Here is a 23,527-nt window from a genome sequence, read left to right on the forward strand (position 1 = left end):
AATCATCCCCCAGTGAAAATTAATTTTATTTTTTTCTATTTTTCAAAAAACATTATGCTTCTTGAAAAATATGTAAGCTTTAATTTTTTTTTAATTATCTACTAAAAATATTAATCACAATTCACTCGTTAAATAAAATTTATCATAAATTTCCAATAAAATGAAGTTTTTATATTTAAAAATAAATTTCTATCTTCAAATATAATGTGAATTAATGTCAAAAAATTAAATAATAAAATATATTCAATTTTTATTTATAAAAATCCAATTTAATGATTATATCCGTTTTTATATAGAGTAGTTCAATTATTCTTAATTCAGTTAAAGACTTTTTTTTCCAACTTGCGCGCGGACTCAATCAGACACAACCCAACTCCAATAGTAAGAATTAAGTCAGCGAATGTGCTCGAGGCTTTAGTAGGAACTTTTTATTATACTGCAATTGTAATCCACACACATACACACATATATATATATATATATATATATACACATTCATTCATTGGCGGATACAATAAAAAAGACATAATCCTTGAAAATCAATTTTTCGTCCTTCCGACAATTTTAATACCATCAGGAAGCACACAAAACTCAGTTCATCAATTTTTAGGATGGGTCATTTTCAAAGTACAAAAGATTCCACTTTATTATTCATAAGATTCATTTTACCATTAAACTTTAAATTGAATGACTTCATTTCAAAATTATATAATTCAAAATTAATTGCCGTAATTACTGAAAGTTATTTTAACACTTATACTCAATTTTCAAAAATTACATTTTTTATATCCTTCATTTCTAAATATATAATGGAAAATTCAATTTCTATTGTTTCTGAAATTTAATGTCAGAAACTAAAAAATTTCTTTTTTTTAAATTTTATTTCTCGATAAACTCTTTAAATCTGAATTAGTAAAAAAGTTTACTAAATTGAATTAGTGACTCACTTTTTGCTTTAGAATTAGTAAAATTTTACTAATTGTTAGTAAAAGTTACTAATAATTAATAAAATTTAACTAATTGAGAAGCAAAAAGTGAGTCACTAATTCAAATTAGTAAACTTTTTTTACTAATTCAGATTTAGAGAGAAAAAAATTTTTTATTAAAATGTTATAAAAATAATAATAATAATTGAAATTTTTATTGACAGCTTTGATAATTCAAAAATATTTTTCATGAAAAATTGTAAAAAATTTTCCCCATTACAGTATCATTTATTAAAAAATCGCTTTTAAAAAAAATTAATACAGACAAGTTTGTTTTTTCACCCATGAAAAATATAACTTTGTACAAAGTAATTACATACTTAAAAAGTAAAGCTCACTCAGCAAGTGTTCATTAGTTTCAAAACCTTTTTTTTTTTCATGAAAAAAATTGACTTTTTTTATTATCTCGAAGAAGAATTAAATAAATATCTCAAATTTGTAATAAATTTTAATTTTACATTTTTGATATTAAAAAAATTTTCCACCATTTTTTTTGTGTATAAATTTATAATAATTAATAATAGCAAATATAAAAAAATAATAAAAATAATGCTGGAAAATTTTCGGTAAGCAGTTTAGAAGGCAATGTTTTTTTCAAAAAATCCTGGTTAAATTATTGATTTCATTTAATTTGATCAGTTCATTAAAGGGGTGGCAAATCCCATGGGACAAGGGTAACTTTAAGTCAAGAGTGTGAAAGAATTTACATCTTACAGGTTATGATTATCGTGCCTCAAGAGATAAAATTAACGAAGTCCCAAGTCTTCTTTGATCCCATCAGTGAATGTAAAACGATTCATGTAAAAGTGCTGCTCTAGTTCTGGGATTGAAACTGACGTTAAATTTCAAGTCTATCTTTTATATCCGACAAGAATTAATTATATGTACAATTTTTTAACATTTGATGATGAAGCAAAAATTCACTACTAATTTATACACTAACCTATTCCAAAAAAAAAACTGTCTTCAATCTTTTTCTATCTCACATAAACCACAAAGAATTTTTCATTTTAAAAAAATTTCCATTTACATGAGGTATTTTTCCAAAAAAAAAAAAAAAAAAGAAATAATTTCTATATTTCAATTTTTTTTTCCCCTCAAAAATAAAACTACTTTTTTTCTAAAGATCATGAATAATTTTCATGAATGAAAAACATTTTGTTTTTTTTTCTTTTTGAATTTTTTTACACAATTTTTAGTATACAGATAGAATATGGAAATTTTTGAGCGATTCTTTTAAAAGAATTCCACATATAGTGAAAAGAAAATCTGACACAGTTGAAAAGTACATTGCATGCGACAGTAAACCACTCGTTTCTCAAAAATCTGAACGTCGAGAGAGTGAGTTTAATGAGGTGCTCAGTGAATTGATGTACGAAAAAGTGAAGTCATAAAAAACAAAGCTTCCTCCCTATCGATAATATTGATCTCAGTTTTGCAATAAAATTTCCTGTTTCGAAGAAAACCACACACGACACAGGAAATCCGTGAAAATATTATCCAAATCTCGTTGAGGTTTGCCCAAAACGATAAAACTGCATCAAAAAAAAAAAAAAAAGAAAAAAGAAAGAAAGAGAAAAAATACAAAATTTTGTAATTATAATTACAATTCTAAAAATAGAAACAAGTTTGAAATGAGAATTAAAAACTCAACACAATATAAGCTATACATATTGTTCCAATTATTTCAATAAAGGCATTAAAAAAGCCATTTCTATCGTGAAATATGATTTGCAAAATTTTCAACATAAAAAAATTTTTGTTTAGAGATGATAATTTAATTAAAAAAATGTTTACGTGGAAAAGAAATTTTCCCCCTAAAGGCGAACCATGGTATGTATATATGACGAACCAAAACAATAGGAGTTAAAAGAATTGATTAAAAAAAATTTTCAAGAGAAAAAATTTAATTTATTCTTGTTTATAATTGCTATGATGCATTGTGTGTGTGTATTGTATAATTTACTCAGATAACAAAAATAAAAATGAGAAAAAATTTTTAAAAATGAAAAATATGAACTTGACGTTCTGTTAAATTTACTTACAAATGAAAAATTTTTTTTTTGCTTAATTAAGAGAAAATTGAGAATAATATTTTCGAAATTAAATTCTCTTTTTTTTGACGTCATTCATTAACAATTGTAATATAATATTGTAAAAACAATTATTATTGTTTTTATTAAATAAAAAAAAAATATATTAAAAATTTTTCAAAATTATTAATCTCAAAAATTAAGGTTAAATAATAATTATGTATATTCATTAACCGTGGAGATATTAGCAGCGTGTTAACAACTTTAATAGACTTTATGCGTTAAGATAATCACATCTGAGTCGATGGAGTAGGGAAGTTTATTGGTTAGCTTCATAGTTAAATTCAAATTACTAAAGTTTCTAAACTTATCACAAAAAAAAAAAAAAAAATGTAGCAGAAAAAATACTCTATCAATGCTTTTTAGTTTTTAATTTCCACGAACCTTTATCAGCACTTTAATATACTCTATATATGTATCGATGTACATATATATCTAATCTAAGGGAGTTTTTGATTTATGAAAACCGTTATTAATACCCATTAATTTTTTGTTTCAAGCACTTTTTTTTATATTAAAACCCTGTTTTTAAAGCATTTACAACTCACATAACAATTCCTATACATATATATGAATCAACTCTCCATAACGCTCTTTTAACATTACACTGGGCATTTACAAATTGCTTAAAAGCCTGTGTTTGTTTTAATTGCTCAATTATAAATTTAAAATGACTTTCAAAACTGATTTTTTGGATGAAAATAACCATTTATTTTGACGGAAATAACGAATTTTACAAGCATGCGCACTTGACCCAAAAAAAAGAACCTTTTAAATTAAAAAAAAAAAATAAAAAAAAAATACTTTACATATATGGTTTTTACGATGTAAACCTTTCAAGAAACAAGTACTGCGTAGCAATATTTGCAGAAAGTAATATAAAACAGTTTTTATGCCAAAATAGTAAATTATTTAAACAACCATAATCGCTTGTTTTTTTTTTAAATCCCCTCTGCAACATGTCCATCATGATTTTTTATAATGTTTTTTATGTCTTTAATTTACGTTTTTATTTTACATTCCACTGAAATAATTTTTGAAAATATTTATGTCGACAAAAAAAATATTTCCATTTTGGTAAATTAAAATTCAAGAAATAAAAAAAATTTTAAATAAAAAAAAGTTAACAAATCATAAATAAAAAACAAATTAACAAAATAATAACATTCATAAAACAATTGGAATAATAAAAATAAGAATAAAAAAAAAACATTTTAAATTCACAGTAATAAACAATTATTTACTAAAACAAATAAATAAAATAAAGTCAATAAAACTCTTTAAATAAATTACTAAAAATATTTAATTATTAAAATTACTAAATGATTTTAACTAATTCAGATTTATACAAAAAGTAATTAAATAATTTTTAAGATAACATTTTTTTTTCTATAACAGATAAAAATATTTTCCAAATGAAAATGTTCATTTTTAAAATCTTAACGTAAAAAGGACAAGCAAAAAAAAAAAACACATATTTTCACCTGAACATAGTAGTAAACAATATAAAAAATGGGTTTAACTCAATGTTTTTTTGGGGTAGACAAAATCTGACAACCCAGTTATAAACAGTGTTAGGTTACACTCCCCAGCTTCACAGAGTTGCGAAGGTAAAATAACGACCATACTTTTTTTTTTCCACCAGCCTTTCATGACAATTTTTCATCCAATAATTTTTGCAGGTAAAAGAAGAAAGTAATTTTTACCCATTTTAACAAAACTGCGATAAATTTCATAAAAAAAAAGGTTCCATCAAATTATAATAACAAAATAAATCCTTATTCTTTTTTTTAGTATCGATAATATCGAAATATAAAATAAGTTCATAATTAATAAATATTTATTATATTTATTTTATAAATATTTATATTTATTTATTTTATAAAAAATGAAATATAAATAAATATAAAAAAATTCAAAAACTTATTTTATAAATAATTCGTACGATATTAAAAAAAAAAAAAGATTCGCATAAACGAAGAGAAGATATTTAACTGTAAAAAATGTCAACAATTCTAATAATTTTCAAATATTAGAAAACCTCTGTCCCCTAAGAAATGCAATCTAAACATACAAACTTTTCAATAAAATGAAAGAAAATTAGACATTCATATTAAAATATCTTGAGGAAATGTATATAGAAAAATTTTCTCATTTAAAAACAAGAAAAAAAAATGTTCCCTCCCCTTTTGTGCTTATTTACATTCAACAAGCACTCACCATCTAAATGGATTCCCCAAAAACGAAAAGGAACATTCACGAATTAAAACATAACTTTTGTAAGCACCACTTCGTAACACCTTTTCGTGTAAAAAAATTACCATTTCAAAAAGAAAAAATAACCTTCTAACATTTTTTTTTATATCCTATACGCCTTCTTTTCATAAATTCGAGTGTATAATATGCAATAAACAGAGCCTCTCTCCAAATGTAAATCCGTTTTTTTTTTCCTTTTATTTATTCCCACTCAAATTATTGTATCACGATTTTCTCAAGTAAACTACACACTGTTTTTCTTTTCTGTTGTCTTTTCCCAACAGTCTAACTTTTTCTTTCTCTCCCCCTTCCCCACAAAAGGGGATAAAAAAAAAAAATCTTTGACAAAAAAAGAACTCTTTAATCACCTGGCACAGTTGGTATAAAAAAAAGAAGAAAAAAAAATACAAGACGAAGAGAAAAAGTCACAAGAGAAAACTTTTTTTTTTTTATTTATTTTTTTTTCTCTCTCTCTCTCTCTCTCTAACGGGGTTGATAACAACGCGAAGTTGAAACTGTAAATAAATGGATCACTGGAAAGTGATTAAACACAGTTCAGAAGCGGATAATTACAAAACGCATCATACTGCAATTAATTGCGAGAATCAGTATTCGCTCGACTTGCGTGTAACAACATCGTCGCGCCGCGCACTTACCGAGCGTAAACTGTAATTTTGAAAACGTCATAAACGTTTGGACGGTACGTTAAACGGGTTTGAGCTCGACGCTGATTCCGTCGTGAAAATACACTGACCGGTTCAGCCCTTTGCGCTGCATGAAGGGGTGGAAAACATTAGAGCGAGATAGAAAGAGAGGGGATGAGGGTGGAAATAGTGGGGGAGTTGCTCTCACAGCTTCCAGTGCTGAAGATTCTCCTGGTCCATAGAATTTCGGGCTCTCTCTCTCTCATTCTCTCTCGCTCACTATTTTATTACATCATGTCACTAAGCAAGCAAACCCCCTCACAAAATAACAACCTAATTTGCACTTGACCTTCTTATCTACGTGAAACTTAATTTCAAGGCTAAACTTCTAAATTATATAAATCTACTCCCAAGAATTTAAAGAATTTCCCTCAGTCTTCTTTTTTCCCCACACGAAATATTAACTAGACGGTAATTCATTATTATAAAATAGAATTAAAATCTAATTATATTAAACCATTGAAATTAAAATTTACTATTCGACAAAATTAATTAATTTTTTCCAATTGTTTGATTTTTATTTTCTTCGTAAATTATTTACTTAATTTACATTAAAGAGAAAAGAAATATTCATCTTAGAGGCAAATACATATTTGTTTCAAATAAATTTTTTTTTTTTTGTTTTTGTTTCAAATTAATTTTAATTTGGATTAAATACAAATTTTATTTATACGTCAAATAATAATCTTATTTGGTCAAAATAAATGATATTTGGTTTAAATAAAAATTTTATTTATAAACAAAATTTTACACCTAGAGAAATGTTTTATTTGAACCAAATATATAATATATTTCATTTAAATAAACATATATTTGTCTCACAGCCATTTATTTGGCATAAATAAAATTTTTTATTTAAATCAAAATAAAAATTTTTTTGAATCAAATAAATATTTATTTGTCTGTGAGACAAATATACCATTTTTCTCAGTGCATTTGTTCTAATATAAATAAAGTTTTATTTAATTAAAACAGATAAAAAGTCATTCTGAGGCAAATAATTTTTTAATTGATTCAAATAAATTTTTTTTTCTATCAAATAAATGCAAAAAAAATTCTTAGGATAAGATTCGTAAGGGGCAATAATTTTTATTCAAACCTAAAAAAAATTATATTTTACCAATTTAATTTATGCTTTATTAATATCGATTAATTTAAATAAATTCATTAATTAATAATTTTTTTTTTATTTTTGCTTAAATATAAAAATTATGCTCCTTTAGAAAATTGACTCAATCAAATTTATTACAACATATAAGAATTAGACCAAGACAAAGATTAGACGAAATATAAGAATTAGGTTAAATAAAGATTAAATTAAATAAGATAAGATCTTGAGTTTTAATTTGAAAAAATAATGTGTACTAAATTGCCCGTATATATATATGTAAATAAATAAATAAATAAACAAATTTAACATGAGTCAATAGTTTTAAGAAAAAATTTACTTTTTTTTACAACTGAAATAAATTTTTTTTTTTCCCTAAAAATAAAATTTCGAAGTATATGAAAGTTCACTGTGAAAAGAATATCTTATTTTAAGTTGCAATATTTTTTATTTTGTTGATTTTCAGAGCAAATTTATTTACCAATTTGTAAGCTTAAATTAAAACTTAAATTATTTAAATTTTACAATAAATAATTGAAAAGTAATTAACTAAAGTATGCAAAAGCAATAAGTTTGATTTAAAATTGTCGCGTGACAATCACTATATATACCAAAAATTCATTTTGTAAATTGAGATTGATTTTTGTAAGCATAAATTTAGTTTTTATTTATTATCTTTTTTGACATTCATAGCTTTATCAGACAGGACAAATTATTCTAAAAAATATTTTAATAAAATGCTCAAATTATTTGAGAAATATTTTTTTTAAATGCTGTATTCATAAACTAGTTGTATCACAAAGAATTAGTTTCTATTGCCAAAAATTAATACCGAAAAATATAAAATCTCTTAAGGAACCTATTCAATTAATTATTTTTTTTGTACTTAATACTCTGCCTTTGTTTATTACACAGAAAAATAATTTATTTAATTTCAGAATTTTTTTTTAATTTTTCGTAAAAAAATGATAAAAGGTAAATGGAAATTGTTAACTTAGTTTTTATCATCACGAGAATTAAATTTTAAAAATGTAACTTTTTAAGCGAAATTAAATTTTAAAGTAAATGAACGCGCTTATACTGACTTTAATTAATTATTTAATACAAATTAAAAACAATTTAACATAAATTAATTCAAATTTAATTATTTCATAAGATAATTTTTTGTAAACAAAATAAAATAAGATAATCTTTTACATGTTTATTTATGAAATATTTCACGGATATTTGCGAAAAAGAAAATAAAAATAAAAAATATAATTGAAAAACAGAATCGAATAATGCTTTTTTTACTTTTATGAATTTTTAATAAGACTGTTTGATGAGAGTAAAGTAAAATTATGATTATATTATGATTTTCATGAAAGCTCACACAGAAATGTTTCAATGTAAAATTTAACGAAAAGTGCGCTTTAACCATTTTATGACGACTTTGCTTTTTCATATGTTCTATATTTTCTATATTTTTTAATAATATATCAAATATTTTTCTCTTAAAAAAAAAGTATTTTTAAAAAATACGTATTAAAAAAATAAAAATTGTTTAATTTCTTATCGAATTATGTAACATTTTCTCAAATTAAAACTCATTTTCTAAATTTGAAATTCTCATATATATACTTAAAATAAGAATCTTTCTTTAAAATTTTGCAAAAATTTTCTTGAATAGTTTCAAAAAAAAAAAAAAACAAACAAACAATTGGAAATATTTTCTTTGCTGTTCAGGAAAAAATAATTTTCTTTATTTTACAGGATATTGTTTTCTTTATTTCACAGGAAATTATTTTTCCATTTCATCGGAAATAAGTTTTTCAATTTTTTTTTATATATAAAGATATACAATTAATTATTGAGAATATTTTCCCATAACAAATATATATTTATATTTTTTCTATAAAAAATTGCAGAAAAATATTTTTCAACTGCATTATTAAAATTACTAAAAGAAAACTTTTCCTTCGTGATTTCTCTACATTTCACAAGTGTATCGGGTGATCAAAGAGTCTCCTGTTATAGGAAATTTTTTCGCTTGAAGAAAGTAAATTCAAAGAACATAGTGAAGAGTAAAGCTTTAAAAATAAAAATAAAAATAAAATAAAATAAAAAGAACACGAATCGTATGTGCAAATGGATTTATATTACATATATATGTAAATAAGATTGCTCAAAAATCTATTCATTTGTAATATAAACATATGTATTATAACTTACAATATTATTCCGTTTTAAAGTACTAAAGTTTGGACTACAATAATTACTACCAGCATTCTGTGTATAATCCTAAATGCAAATAGCTTTATACATATGTCACAAACTTTACGACATACTTCGGATATCAAATAATCCCTTTGTATAATTATAAAAATTATATTTTCCACTAATGACCGTCACTATTTTAAAAAATTCTATACAGAATATTTTTTATATCATGAAATTATTTCCTTTTTTTTTTTATTTAAAAATTTCTTTAATTTGAAAAAAGATTTAATTTCTTTCTACGCTTTTAAATTTAAAATAATTTTTTTTAAACTATTCAATCCTTTTTTTTAATTATAAAAAAAATTTTACTATAATTAATAATTATTTTATAGTAAAAATTATTAAATAAATACCACTAAAAACATGTTAATACGCATTTAAAACTGAAATATATATTTTGCCTGATGAACCGCAAAATATTGGATAATATATATAAGTGACGAGGAAAAACGACCTACTAATACTCACTTTAGTCTTATAATTTATTTCCCAAAATTCCCCTGTCATGCCGCAAAACTTATCCTCCCTCATTCCAACAAATCATGAATAAAAGGCTAAACGTTAAAAAATTCACCCTCAAAATCATTAAAGATCAAATCTAAAGGACCCTGCCTTCAAATGAAGCAACTTTTTCCCATAAACGCGCATCATACATATAATAAGTCTATAAAAATAATAAAACTAGATGCAATAGAAGAAAATATCCCTCAATGTATACCAAATATTGTCATAAAACTAAAACATTAGAGAAATAAACTAAATTTTATTTTTCCAAAATAATTTTTTTTATCATCTACACTGAGAGAAAAGATTGGTTGGCGTTACCATTTTTAGTTAATAAACTATACTGCTGATAATTTATTAGTTATGGTTACTATTTTTATTGGTTTGCATAACTATTTTATTAGTTAATTTAACTAATTAGTTTCTTGGAATAACTATTTAATTAGTTACCTTACTAACTAAATGGTTAGGCTGACTAATTAAATGGTAACAGTAACTAATATAAATTAGCAAAAATACTCTTACTAACGAAATGGTAATTGCAACCAATCATTTTTCTCAGTGTACTCTCTAAATTTGAATTAGTAGTTTTCTACTAATGAAAGAGTGCGTATTCGTTTATCAATTGAATTAGTAACAGTTTTTACGAATTTGTGGTAAAAAAAACTACTAATTGCTATAATATAAAACTACTAATTCATGGAGTAAGTCGTATTTTTTACTATTTCAAATTAGTAAGCCGATTTACTCCATGAATTTAGTAGTTTTCTACTAGCAATTAGTAGTTTTTTACTACAAATTAGTCAAAACTGTTACTAATTCAATTGGTAAACGAATACGCATTCTTTCACTAGTAGAAAACTACCAATTCAGATTTAGAGAGAGTATTTTTTATTTGTAATTCAAAAAACATTTTATTATTTTCTATTTCTATTTTGTATTTTATTATTTTCTGTGTGTATTTTCAAAAAGAAAGTACTCTCTAAATCTGAATTAGTAAAAATGTTTACTAATTTGAATTAGTGACTCACTTTTTGCTTAAGGATTAGTTAAATTTTACTAATTGTTAGTAAAAGTTACTAATAATTAGTAAAATTTAACTAATTCTAAAGCAAAAAGTGAGTCACTAATTTAAATTAGTAAACATTTTTACTAATTCAGATTTAGAGAGTAAAGAAAATTAATAAAGATCTTTCTAAATGCAAATAAGAGGAAGTACAAAGAAGAACATTGACTGCCGATTTTTCTTGGTAAATGTGGTTTTTGGTTTCTTTCTTTCTTGATTCAACTCTTTTTTTTTTTTTTTTTTTTATTTTTTTATTTTACACGATCGTGCGGTGTTCGTGATTTGCGACACATTTGCAGTAATCGATGCTTGCCGATATATCTGTGGGAAAGCAGAGACGGGCGCTCGGAACGTCCACGCACGTCAAGGCAGGAAAAGATTAACGATAAGCCTTGGCGATTCGAATTTCGTGGTAATGGGATGTCGTGGGGGGTGTTTTAAGGGTGACCCAGGAGACACGGTCCTGGATCTCAACTGACGCAAGCGCCATAGCCGCCCCACCCAATTGCGGGATTCATCTCCTCTAACACCAATTCACTAACTAACGAAACACACGCACATTCTAATTCTATATACATGTATATATAGTTTTACCTGATTCTAGTATTTGACACCTATTTCTGAATACAAATATACATACGAGCTTTGAGTTTCACAACTTTCTGAATGTCACACGATCTCTATTCTAAAGTCTAGCTTGCACATTTTATGCCCTATAATACTTCAATCAACATGTAGATCCTTCTTCAAGCAAAGTCTATCCATACAAATTGTCGTTAATTAAAAAAAAAAAAAACTACTCATATCTCTATACAATTTTCTCTCTCTCTCTTTCTCTCTCTCTGAATAAGTGCTTCAATTTTTCATATTTTTGAAGGGGAAAAAAAATTCCCTAAACCGAAAATACGTGTTTACTCTGTAAATTTGAATTACTGAAACTTTTCTGATATTCAGTGACTTCGATTTACCTTTCTCGATCCAATATATACATGTGATCGTAGAAAATATTTTTTTCCAGTTAAAAAAGATTTGAAGAGAAAAATATTTTACTAAAAGAATATTTTTATAAAACATTTTTTTGAAAATTCCTTATACATTCTAAATCTGAAATAGCAAACAATTTTAACTTGAAAAGTCATTGACTTTTTGTTTTTGAATTAGTAAAGTAAATTAGTAATTAGTAAAATTACTAACTCTTTAAATTTAAATAAAATAAATTAACTAATATTAGTTGAATTCACTGTTACACTGAAAAAAAAAAATTTATTTGATTCAAATAATCAATTACACTTGACTATTATCAAATAAATATTTACTTGAAGCAAATAATTTTTATTTGAATTAAATAAATTTTATTTCAATAATTTCTGTATTTGAAACAAATACAATTTAATTGACTCAAATAATAATTATTTGATACAGATAAATATTTATTTGATAATAATCAAGTAATCGATTATTTGAATCAAATAAATTTTTTTTTTTTTACTCAGAATTAGCATAAATTGTAAAAAATTATTGTTTTTTTTACTAAGGCACTAATAAAATTTAACTAATTCAAAAACAAAAAATTAATCACTAATGCAAATTATAAAATTTTTTACTAATTCAGACTTGGAGATTATGTTTTAATGACGCGGTCTTCTTATTAAGAGTTAAAGAAAAAAAAATATTTTCTTTAACAAAAAAAAAATTGTTATTCTTTAATTTTAAATAATTTTAATTATCTATATTTAGAAACTGTTTTAAAAAATCATCCAGGGGGAGAGGGAAGCAACCGCTCAGTTACAAGAGGTTTAACTGTATTAATAATTTAAAAAAAAATGAAAACACTCACCAATTAGTAAATCCCACGTTTTGGAGCAATGTACTTTTTTCCATCATCTGAAACATTAAATAAAATCACACAATTAATACAAATATTATAAACAATAATTAATTAACTATATAATTATAAACAATAACCAATTAAATAATAATATAAAATACTAAATTAAATAATTATAAAAAATATTAAATAATTGCAAAAAAACATTAAATAATATAAAAAACATTAAATAATTGCAAAAAAAAAATTTAATAATTATAAAAAAAACATAATTAAACCCAATTAAAAAGTTTCGTATATTTTTTCACACAATTTGAAAATCAATTTTTAAACATATTTTCATTTTATAGAATATTTTCTTTTTGCTTACAATAAAATATAACCAGAATATGGAAGAGAAAAAATATGCAAGGTAACAATGAAGAAGTTTTATGAAAGTTACTTTGATCAGATTAGCAAAAAAGTGTCTGTCATTATATATATATATATATATATATATATAAAGAGGGATAGTTTACTTCAAGCTTCATTCAAAAAGTTTTTTGTGATATATAGGCAAAGTTCCAGTGTGTATATAATATAATTCCTTTTTTTTTATTTTTCAAATCCATATTGAAAGTCACATCTTATTCGCGCGTGAATATCTCTCAAAAAAAAAGTTTCTATACTAAAAACTTGAATATAACATACGGACGTTTATAAAATATATATATGCATACTAATTTTATTTCGAGCATTTTGGGAAAGACATTTATATGGTAAATGGACATATTTGCACATTTCGCTTTATTTTCATCCGCACACACTTTATTTCCCATATTTAACTTTGAAAAATTTTCAACTTTCAAATATATAATAATTAAATGGAACTATAGTGGGGAAAAAAACCCCCTTATATAGTTATAACAATATGATATTATGCATATTTATTTCTTTCAATAAAATATAAAAATTTTTTTCCTTCAAGAAAAACTAACTTTTAGAAGCCTCACAGCAAGTTTTTGAAACTTCTATTATATGTCTGACTAGTGACCGACTTTTCTACTTGGCGCATGATTAGCGTATATAGTCCGGTGGAAAATTATATTCTCAAGAATTTGGTATTAAATAATTATAAAAATTTCCATATTGAAAAATGAATAAAAATTAAAAAAAACTATAGAACAATTAAAACTATATTTACCGTAAAAAAACAGCTCTATAAATATTCCTTTAAAAAATAGCAAAAGTTTATTCCATTAAACATACGAGATAAATCTTCCTTTCTTTTTTTTTTACTTCTATATAAATAAAATGAGAAATTTTTTTATCAAAAAGTAAAATAAAACTTCTTTTTATAATTGAAATGAAGAATAGTAAAAAAAAATTGATAATATTCCAAAAGAGGTATATAAATAAATGTTGATTTTTATTTTTAAGTATAAAATAAGAATCCACAAAACTGCATAAAACAACTAAAAGCAAAGTCTGACTGCAAAACGCTTTTTCTACTTTAGCTGACGCTTAAGTGGAAAAATCAAGATACGTCTCACCGCAAAATACTGTTTCTACTGGGACCGGGTGGTGAAATAAAAATAATGCGCACCTTACCATGATGAACATTTTCCACTTCATGTTTTCTAAACTTTCTACACTATTTTCATCTTAATTTTATATTTTCCTCCTCCTCCTCTCATATTTAATATTTTGGAATTCTTTAAAATTCATTTATTTAAAAAAAAAAAAAAAAAAAATTTGTCAACAAACGACATTTACGAAAGAAAAGAAAGGAGGAAAATATATTATTCAACTTGCGCAATAAACTATACATATATATACAGAATAAAATCTCTGACAATTTTCTCATGATTTCTGAAGCATGTAAAACACAGCATCAAAAAGTATTACATTTTAAGGACATTCCATGAAAATTGTGCTTTTATAATATAAATTGAAAATGAAAAAAATAGAATATATAAAACTATATACAAAATTCCAAATATTAAATGAAAATTAGACTTTATATTTGAAAGACTTAATGCTGTTCAAACAATTCGAAAATTCCAGAAAGTTTGTTCATGGTCTTGTGTGTCACGGTTGCCGAACATTTTGCGGTTCATCAATTTCAACGAACATTCAACATTCTTTTTCTTCTCAAATGTTCTTTTATATATCTAAACTTTTTGTTTTATCTCTTCGAAAAAGTATATATATATATATACGCGCGCAAAGGGAACGAGATTTATCGAATCCAAACCACCTGGCAACTGGTTTTAAATTCCCCCCTGAACTTGTGCATATATAGCTTCAATAGCGAATGACTCATGGGACCTTTTTTTCTATATAACGCTCCTATATATGCCCATATCAAAAAAATATATATATACGAAATGTATCACATTTCATGGAACGCGCGTATATGATACGCGACACATTTTCTTATATACGCCACCAGTATAGTAGTTTTATTTTATTATTATTTTCCTTTTATCGACGCGGAAATTCAACGACTCGGAATGCTCGTGATACAAGGCCTCATACTTTTTTCCACGCCATTTCTTTCTGTCATAATTTTCTAAGATTTTAATTCAGGAGCCAGATTCAAATGCACTTTTCCATTTGTACATTGAAAAACAATTTTATATTTAGAGAGTTTATTTATTTTTTTTTTTTATTATATAGTTTTCTAAATTATTAATCGTTAAAAATAATTTACAAAAATTCTGCAATTATTTATACTAATAATATAAATAAATAATAATAATAAATCATAGAATTGTTACAAGGACAAATGTTAATATAAAACTATTAAATTAGTTTTGTTAATTAAAATTAAATTTAAAAATTTAAAGCGGGGTCTGTATTCATTACTCTCTAAATTTGAATTAGTAAAAATATTTACTAATTTGAATTAGTTACTCACTTTTTGCTTCCGAATTAGTAATATTTTATTAATTATTAGTAACTTTTGCTGACAAATTAGTCAAATTTAACTAATTCTAAAGCAAAAAATGAGTCACTAATTTAAATTAGTAAACATTTTTACTAATTCAAATTTAGAGAGTATGTAATTAAAATAAATTTTATAAAATTTTTATTTAGTATTTATTTTTTACTTAAACACACTGAAAAAAAAATTTATTTGATTCAAATTACTTGATTACTTGACTATTATCAAATAAATATTTACTTAAGCAAAATAAATTTTATTTGAATTAAATAAATATTGTATTTGTGATACCATTTAATTGATTAAAATAATAATTATTTGATACAAATAAATATTTATTTAATAAAAATAATATTTATTTATTCTTAAAAGAAATGAATATTTTTAAAATAAGAAACAATTTTATAATTAAATAAAAACAAACTTGGTTTAATTAATTCAAATAGAATTATTTATTAAATTAACCAAAATTTAGTATATTATTCAAATTTAAAAAAAATTAAACTTAAAATCAACAAAATTTTATAGAAAAACAAGAAAATTTCATTTTTTTTTTTTTTTGTTAATTAAATCAAAATTTATTTTTATGTGAAAAATTTTCCAGTCAATCAGGTAAAACAACCATAACTATAATTAGATGTGTAATCTAATTATTGATTGTCACAAACAATTGATTGAGCATATAAATTTATTTAACTGTTAGATATTTCAGTTAAATAAATTTTTCCACGTCCGACGTTTTTTTTTCTCTCGTATATATACAAATATAGATAAATCTATTTACAATCTATCCTAGAATATATATTATTTATATAAAAGAACTGGGGAAGCTTTGTTAGAAAATATTATATTTTCTCAAAGAAAACTTGATTTTACAAGCAGAATATATATATATTTTTTTTAAAGCTTCACAGTTTGCCTTTGGTTATAAACATAAGAGCAATTTTTTCACAATCAATTTTTTATTATTTTTTTTAGTCACAAAAAAAAAATTTATAATTTTTTTTTTTTATAATTTGATTCATCGTTTTTAAATTATAAAAAAATGAAACTTTCCTATATATGGATCTCTCCTATTAGTTAATAGTACAAATTGCTCTATGCTATAAAAGAAAGATTTGTCTCTCTGCGAAGGTACTTAATTTTTTAAAGTTTAAATATTTGAAATAGAATGCGATACCATATTGGTGAAAATCTACAGCAAGTTTTCCAATTTTCGTTCGAGCATGAATTTTTAAAAATAGGTCAAGAAGAATCTTTGATAAATATTCCAAAACTTCTTTAAATATGTTTGGGGGCTCTATAAGAATTGTATAGTATATATCGTATAAAAAAATATTTAAATCAGGCTATTTAGATTGCCCTCAAAAAGTCTGTTTACAATAAATTTATAATAATGATCATTTATATATATATATAAAGAAAAATTTATATATTTTTTTCTCATACGAAATTTAAGCCCTTTTAAAATAGTTGAAAAAGAATTAAATTTTACCTAGAAATATATTTAATATACATATATATAATCATATACCACATATGCTTTCCACTTATCACTGGTGCATGAATTTTTTAAAAATGGGTCAAAACGATTTTTCAAAAAATATTCAAAAATATGAATTTTAAAGTAAGGCTATCTTTAATATTTTATTGTAAAAATTATAATATTATAATTGTTATAAAAGTATATTTTAAATATAATAGAATAATTAATAATTTTTTTTTAGTAATATAATAATGTTTATTCAGTATTTTTTATAATGTAGAAGAGTTAAGTTTTTTCAGACGTCTGCCTCTTTTTTTTCTAGTTGACTTATTTTACAAGCCTTAGGGGAATTATATTTGTCGACACTTCTCTCACATATCACATTGTATAAAAATAAAAATTACAGTTTGCAGTTGGTAAATAAAAAAAGAAATACTAAAATATTTTTTAAATGTAATTTTTAACTAACAAAATTAAAAATTATAAACACACTTCTTTTAAAAATTATTAAATCTCTTGAAAACTCCAAGATGTTTTATAATAACAAAAAAAAAATAAGTGGAATTCAATTGCCTTGGTTTTTTTCATTAATAAATATTTTTAATTAAATTAATAAATAAAATAAATTATTATTTTTTTGCGGTTTTTATAAAATATCAATTTTCAAAAAAATTATTTCAAAATTAATTATCTATTTTATTTAAAGCAACCTTTTTTTTAATAAAAAAAATAGTCATAGCATGTTTATGAATTCTGATTTTTAAATATGAAATCCCGAACTGTTTCAATAGATTCATATCATTGAATTGTGTTACTGAAAGCTTTGCCAAGTCATTATATTCTCGACACAATGGCTCTGCTTCTTCCAAGTACATCCCTTATATCTTCTATCATATAAAATAATAAATAAAAATTATTTCTAATTTCATTAGCATATAAGATTAACAAAAAAATTAATTAAAATTTTACAAATATATTGAATTTACAAAAAAAATTTTAATTTTTGACAAATTGTATTTAACGTTCAAATTCTCATTTTTAACTCATATGTAATATGTGAGAAAGTCATATCTTTCAAAGATTAATGTTTTCGTATATTAACTTCAGGTATTTTAAGAAATATAAATAAGTTATTATTATCCATTACTTGTCTCCGTCTAACGAAAAAAGTGGAATATTATTTACGACGAATTTGTTATAGTAACGTTTTTGTATATTATTTTTGTACCAAAAATAAGCATAAATATATATGATTTATTTAAACTATGTTTATCATTTTTAAAAGTTTGGTAATAAAATTTGTTTTCTTTTTAAAACACATCGAAGAATCGGTAAACGAAGACCAAAGAATAATAATAAATAAAAAGTTAAAATTTATGATACTTAAAATTTTTTCCATATTATTATTATTTTTTTAGTAGCAATTGTTGAGTGACAAAATTTAAAAATAATAAGACCAATAAAAAAAGACATATTAAAATATAAAATAAGAATAAAAAATATAAATTTTAATAATTTCTGTGAATTACTAAATTCGAATTAAATTTTGTAAATAACTAACCCATTTTGTCAAGGAAAAATATTTATAATGATTTTTAATATTCAACTAATTAAATTAACATCGGTTGAAATCGTCTTTAAATAAATAGATTACAAAATATTCAATTTGACATTTTCTAAAAATAATATTCTGACGAAACTAAATTAAATATGGAATGAATATTAAATATAAATAAATTTAAAAATAATTCATTTAACAATTCACAAAAATAATTGAAAATTTATATTGTAGATCTAATAATAAAAAAAATTACATAACAAGTTTACAAATATTTAATTAAATCACCAAAAAAAAATAATTAGCATTTAGATTCTTTTTCTAGTGGATATCTACATATATAATAATAAGCAATAAATACAATTAAAGCTATCATTGTTAACACAAATTTGCACCATAAATGAACATTTTCACGATTGTCGCCTCTACACTGACACAACATTATTTTTTCTAGATATTGTATAAATTTTTTCCAAAAAAAAAAATTTTTTCACATTAATTTCTTTTCAATTTATTTAAAAAAATTAATAATAATAACTTTAATAATAATCTGGAAGTGTAAAATCAGTAACAGATATGTCCAATGGATCTTCAGTAGGTTCCAATTGTGAACTTAATTTATAATAATAAAAATAATAAACAAGTGATGGTATTACACAAATAAAGAAAAAAAATAAAATCAATATGTGACAATAATAACTAATAACTCCCCAAATAACAAGATAAACTTGAATTAAAAGAGCACAGAGCCAAGTCATGTGATAAAATTTCTTTTCAATTGTCTTCAACACTGATCATTATTGATAATCTAAAAAAATATTTTACACCAAATTAATAAAATAATTAATTAATTAATAATTTTTCAATTATATAATAAAATTTTTTAATAATAAAATTTACTTTTTAATTGTGTAGTTTAAAAAAATATTTTACTATGACAATTATATTATAAATATGTGCAATAAAATTTTCCTATCACAGACAAATTTTAATTTATATATTACGAAAAAAGAATTTAAATTATTTTCTGCAAAATTACCTTTTTTATTCAATAATCAAATTCAAATTCCTTTAATTTCGAAAAAGGTTGAATGACACTTGACTTGACAGAATAGACAATAGCCAATGGAACAATTATTATAACACAAATAAATGTACCAATTAATAAGATCGCACAACATGCCCACATTTCATTGATTCTTTTAAATTTTCAAATTTGATACAATATTTTCAATAAAATAATGTGTGTGACAATTATAACCTCAAGTTACTATTTTATTTAAAGAAAAAACAAAAGGGAGTTGATAAACTAAATATATAGTTTATAATGCACTTTAATAATCATGTGTATAAAGTTACAATTCAATAAATCAATTAGATAAAAGCTACAACATTTAGTGGAATTAGATCGTGTATAAAGTAATATATAAACAATTTTAGACAAATTCAGAAATTTTAAAATTAATCTAAGTTATCTTTTTTTTCCGAATAACAATTATATTTCAGACTTAGTAAATTTTTTTTTTTTTTTTCTTTTCAAACTATTGACTTTTTTCAAGTTGTTTAATCTCTTTTAAAATAGATGCTTTCTTTAAAATTTTATCTCGCATTTCTTTTTCAGCATTTTTAATATCGCCACTTTTAATTTTAAGTTCTAATGTTTCTATTTCCCGAATTTTCTTCTTTAATGTTTTCAACCTCTTTGCCGGATCAACAATTTCAGATTCTTTTTCCGTATTTTCAGACTTATTAATTTTTCCCGATTGCACTGTATTATTGGGTAATTTTTGTGGTTTACAAACAACAGGCTCTGAGATTGTCGTTTTTTCTAAAGCCTCGGATAATTTCTCCGAAACATTAGTGCCTTTATTTTTATTTTTCTTCTTCTTTTTCTTCTTTGCAGCATCATTTTGAACAATTAAACCTGTAGCACCAGATGCTTTTGCTGCCTGGGCTTCTACTTTAGCTTTGTGAGCTGCTATAAATTCGGGCGAGAAACCCACTGGATAAATAGGTTTATTTTTTACAAATTCCTTTCCTTTGCTTTCATATCTAAAAAATATTAGAAAATATTTATATTTATATTAGAAAAGTGATTTTTTAATTTAAAAATATAAAGAAAAAAAACAGATATTTCAAAAAATTGAAGTTAAAAATTTCTAATATTCAAAAATATCAAAAAAGCAACGTACAAAGGAACTTCCTCTTGGGGAATATATCCATCTTTAACTCTACGTGGTTTCCTCCACGTACCATCTGGACGTTGACTAGCAGGAATAAATGTTCCGCCTGTAATAAAATTATTATTAATATCTCTCATTACTCTTAAAACTGATATGAATTCCACAAAAAAATCTTTTGAAAATTTAGAACAATTTAATTTAAATCAAATTTGTCAACTTTAAAAATAAGATCTATAATTTTTATCAACAATATATAAATTATTCTTTAACATCAATTATCAATATAATTTAAAAAAAAAAAAATTCTAGAAATATAAATGGAATGGAATAAATAGGAAATGTACATTTATCTCGAATATTCTGAAAAATATTTTTTTTTCTTTTTTTTTTTCGAAAAGATGTGTAGAAATCTAGTAGAGATGTGATAAAAATAGAATAAATGTATAGTGAGAATAAAAACAGAATATTCTGAATAAAAAGTTTTTACAATCGAATATTTAGCAATGTAAAAAAATTTAATAACATAGAAAGAATCTAAAACGAGGTTAATCAAATTATTTCAATTAGATTATTGTGGAAGACATGTATTTATTTCAGGCATGCGATAAGTTGTTTACCTTTTTAAGGTTATAAATAGCAAACAGGGTAGCTTGATTATTTAAAAAAAAAAAATAAACCAACATACCTTGATCATCTTTAATATATGCAGAAGCCATTATAATACACTGACACTATTTTCACCTATTATTTCACTGATATTTTCATAAATATTGTATATTATCGGTTTGTCATTATTTTAATTGTTACTCGAATTGGAGTCTTAGAGACAACTCTTATCTCTTACAGTGAACAGTCGATAAATTATAAAGTAAAAGATTTTTCACGCATTCCCGCAAGATGGCTCTCGATAAACATGGTAATTTACCGACCTCGTAAAAGAAATTTAACATTTACGTTTTATACGTAAAAATAAAGAATCTGTCCTTTTCTATCACATGGTTATAATATTAATCTTTCAATATTTTTTTTTCTCAAAAAGTAGCAAATTTAAAGGATAAATTCGATAATTTTTTGTTGAAAAACATTACAAATTTAAACAAATTTAAGAACATTAATTATAATAAATAAATTAAAAAGTTTTAATTAATTTTTAAAAACTCACCATTGGCGAATTTCTACGATACGAGGAGACAGCCGATGAATAATTAGACTGAGTACATGATGTCCTTTTGATCTTGATCACAAACACGAACACACACTTTATTTTAACGAAAAAACTAAAAAGAATTTTTTTTTTAATTGCACTACACACACAAAAAAAAATAATAATAAATAGTAATAATTACACTCCCGCACGACATATTTTCCCTAATCGCGACGACTTCTAAATAATGAATTTTTTGATATAATTTTTTAGACAAAAACGATGCACTTGAACACAATAAACCGCGCGAACTTGTACTTTTAACATACTTTGTTGAACAAGAAAACAAAATGGCGGAACACTCTGAATCTGAAATGGCGAAACTTGGACCAATCCACGGCACTCTGATGTGTATTCAAAATGGTGGACCGACTAATGGACTAATCCAATACCCTATTCGAAATCCCGAAACTTAGACTAATCCAATTCGGCACTCTACGTATTCAAAATGGCGGACCGACTAATAATGGACTAATCCAATCCTCCATTTGGAATCGCGAAACTTGGACTAATCCAATTCGGCACTCTATGTGTTCAAAATGGCGGACTGACTAATGGACTAATCCAATATCCTATTCGAAATCTCAAAACTTGGACTAATCCAATTCAACACTTTTTATTCGAATCGCGAAACTCAGACTAATCCAATTTGGCACTCTACGTATTCAAAATGGCGGACCGACTAATAATGGACTAATCCAATCCTCTATATTTGGAATCGCGAAACTTGGACTAATCCAATTCAACACTTTTTATCCGATTCGCGAAATTTTGACTAATACAAAATGGCGGAACAACTAATGAACTAATCCATTTCTATACTATTCGATCATGAAAGTTGGACTAATCCAATTTGCAACTCTACGTATACAAAATGGCGGAACGAATAATGGAGTAATAAAATTTGCTTAGGGGTATAAACTTCGACAAACTGTAGCCCGGAAGGGTAAATAATATATTCATCTTGCTAATTACTATAATCTCTTAAAAAAAAATATTTTATCGCAAGTCCGAAACTACAACACTACTTACCCATCCGAAAGCTAACAGCATACTGACGCGCTGCGCGCGCTGCCTGGCCCTAGTCCAGTCCCAATAACCTCATTGGCTAAGCGGGAGGACCAATGAGCAAGCAGTTAGAGGATATCGATTGCTTTCGATATATCGAAGAAAACTAATCGATCTTTATTTGAAATTGTGATTAATTATTTAATTAAAAAAAGATTAATTTATTAACATTCATTAACAAATTATCATTTTTAATAAAGTGGTAAAAATTAAAAATCTTCTAGTATGACGAAATCCATCGTATGTTCGATTGTTTTTTTTCACTTATTTAGCAACCCAACCCTGCTTGACGTAA

General features: G+C 23.8%; 2 protein-coding genes across 6 annotated transcripts in view; both read right to left on the minus strand.

Moving 5' to 3' along the window:
* The window catches only part of LOC127290551 (zwei Ig domain protein zig-8-like), a 171,003-nt gene extending 147,800 nt beyond the window's left edge, over nt 1-23,203 (minus strand). For 4 of the 5 annotated variants that reach the window (XR_007844379.1, XR_007844380.1, XM_051319222.1 and 1 more), the window contains exon 1: nt 5,704-6,097. The gene's annotated coding sequence lies outside the window, so the exon portion shown is untranslated. Of the gene's footprint in view, nt 1-5,703; nt 6,098-12,813; nt 12,861-22,122 lie in introns of those variants that run through there. The other variant, XM_051319224.1, reaches the window with a different exon arrangement.
* On the minus strand, nt 20,094-21,812 carry LOC127290555 (partner of Y14 and mago). The gene is made up of 3 exons (XM_051319229.1): nt 21,646-21,812; nt 20,970-21,066; nt 20,094-20,829 (listed from the first exon to the last, which is right to left on the minus strand). Exons 1-3 carry the CDS (start codon nt 21,674-21,676, stop codon nt 20,319-20,321), a joined length of 639 nt encoding a protein of 212 aa, XP_051175186.1. The 5' UTR covers nt 21,677-21,812; the 3' UTR covers nt 20,094-20,318.
* Nucleotides 23,204-23,527: the final 324 nt, after the last annotated feature.

The sequence above is a fragment of the Leptopilina boulardi genome, unplaced genomic scaffold, assembly GCF_019393585.1.
Source record: "Leptopilina boulardi isolate dan_hultmark-lab unplaced genomic scaffold, ZJU_Lbou_2.1 LbouV2_70, whole genome shotgun sequence".
In the NCBI taxonomy this organism is placed as follows: domain Eukaryota; kingdom Metazoa; phylum Arthropoda; class Insecta; order Hymenoptera; family Figitidae; genus Leptopilina; species Leptopilina boulardi.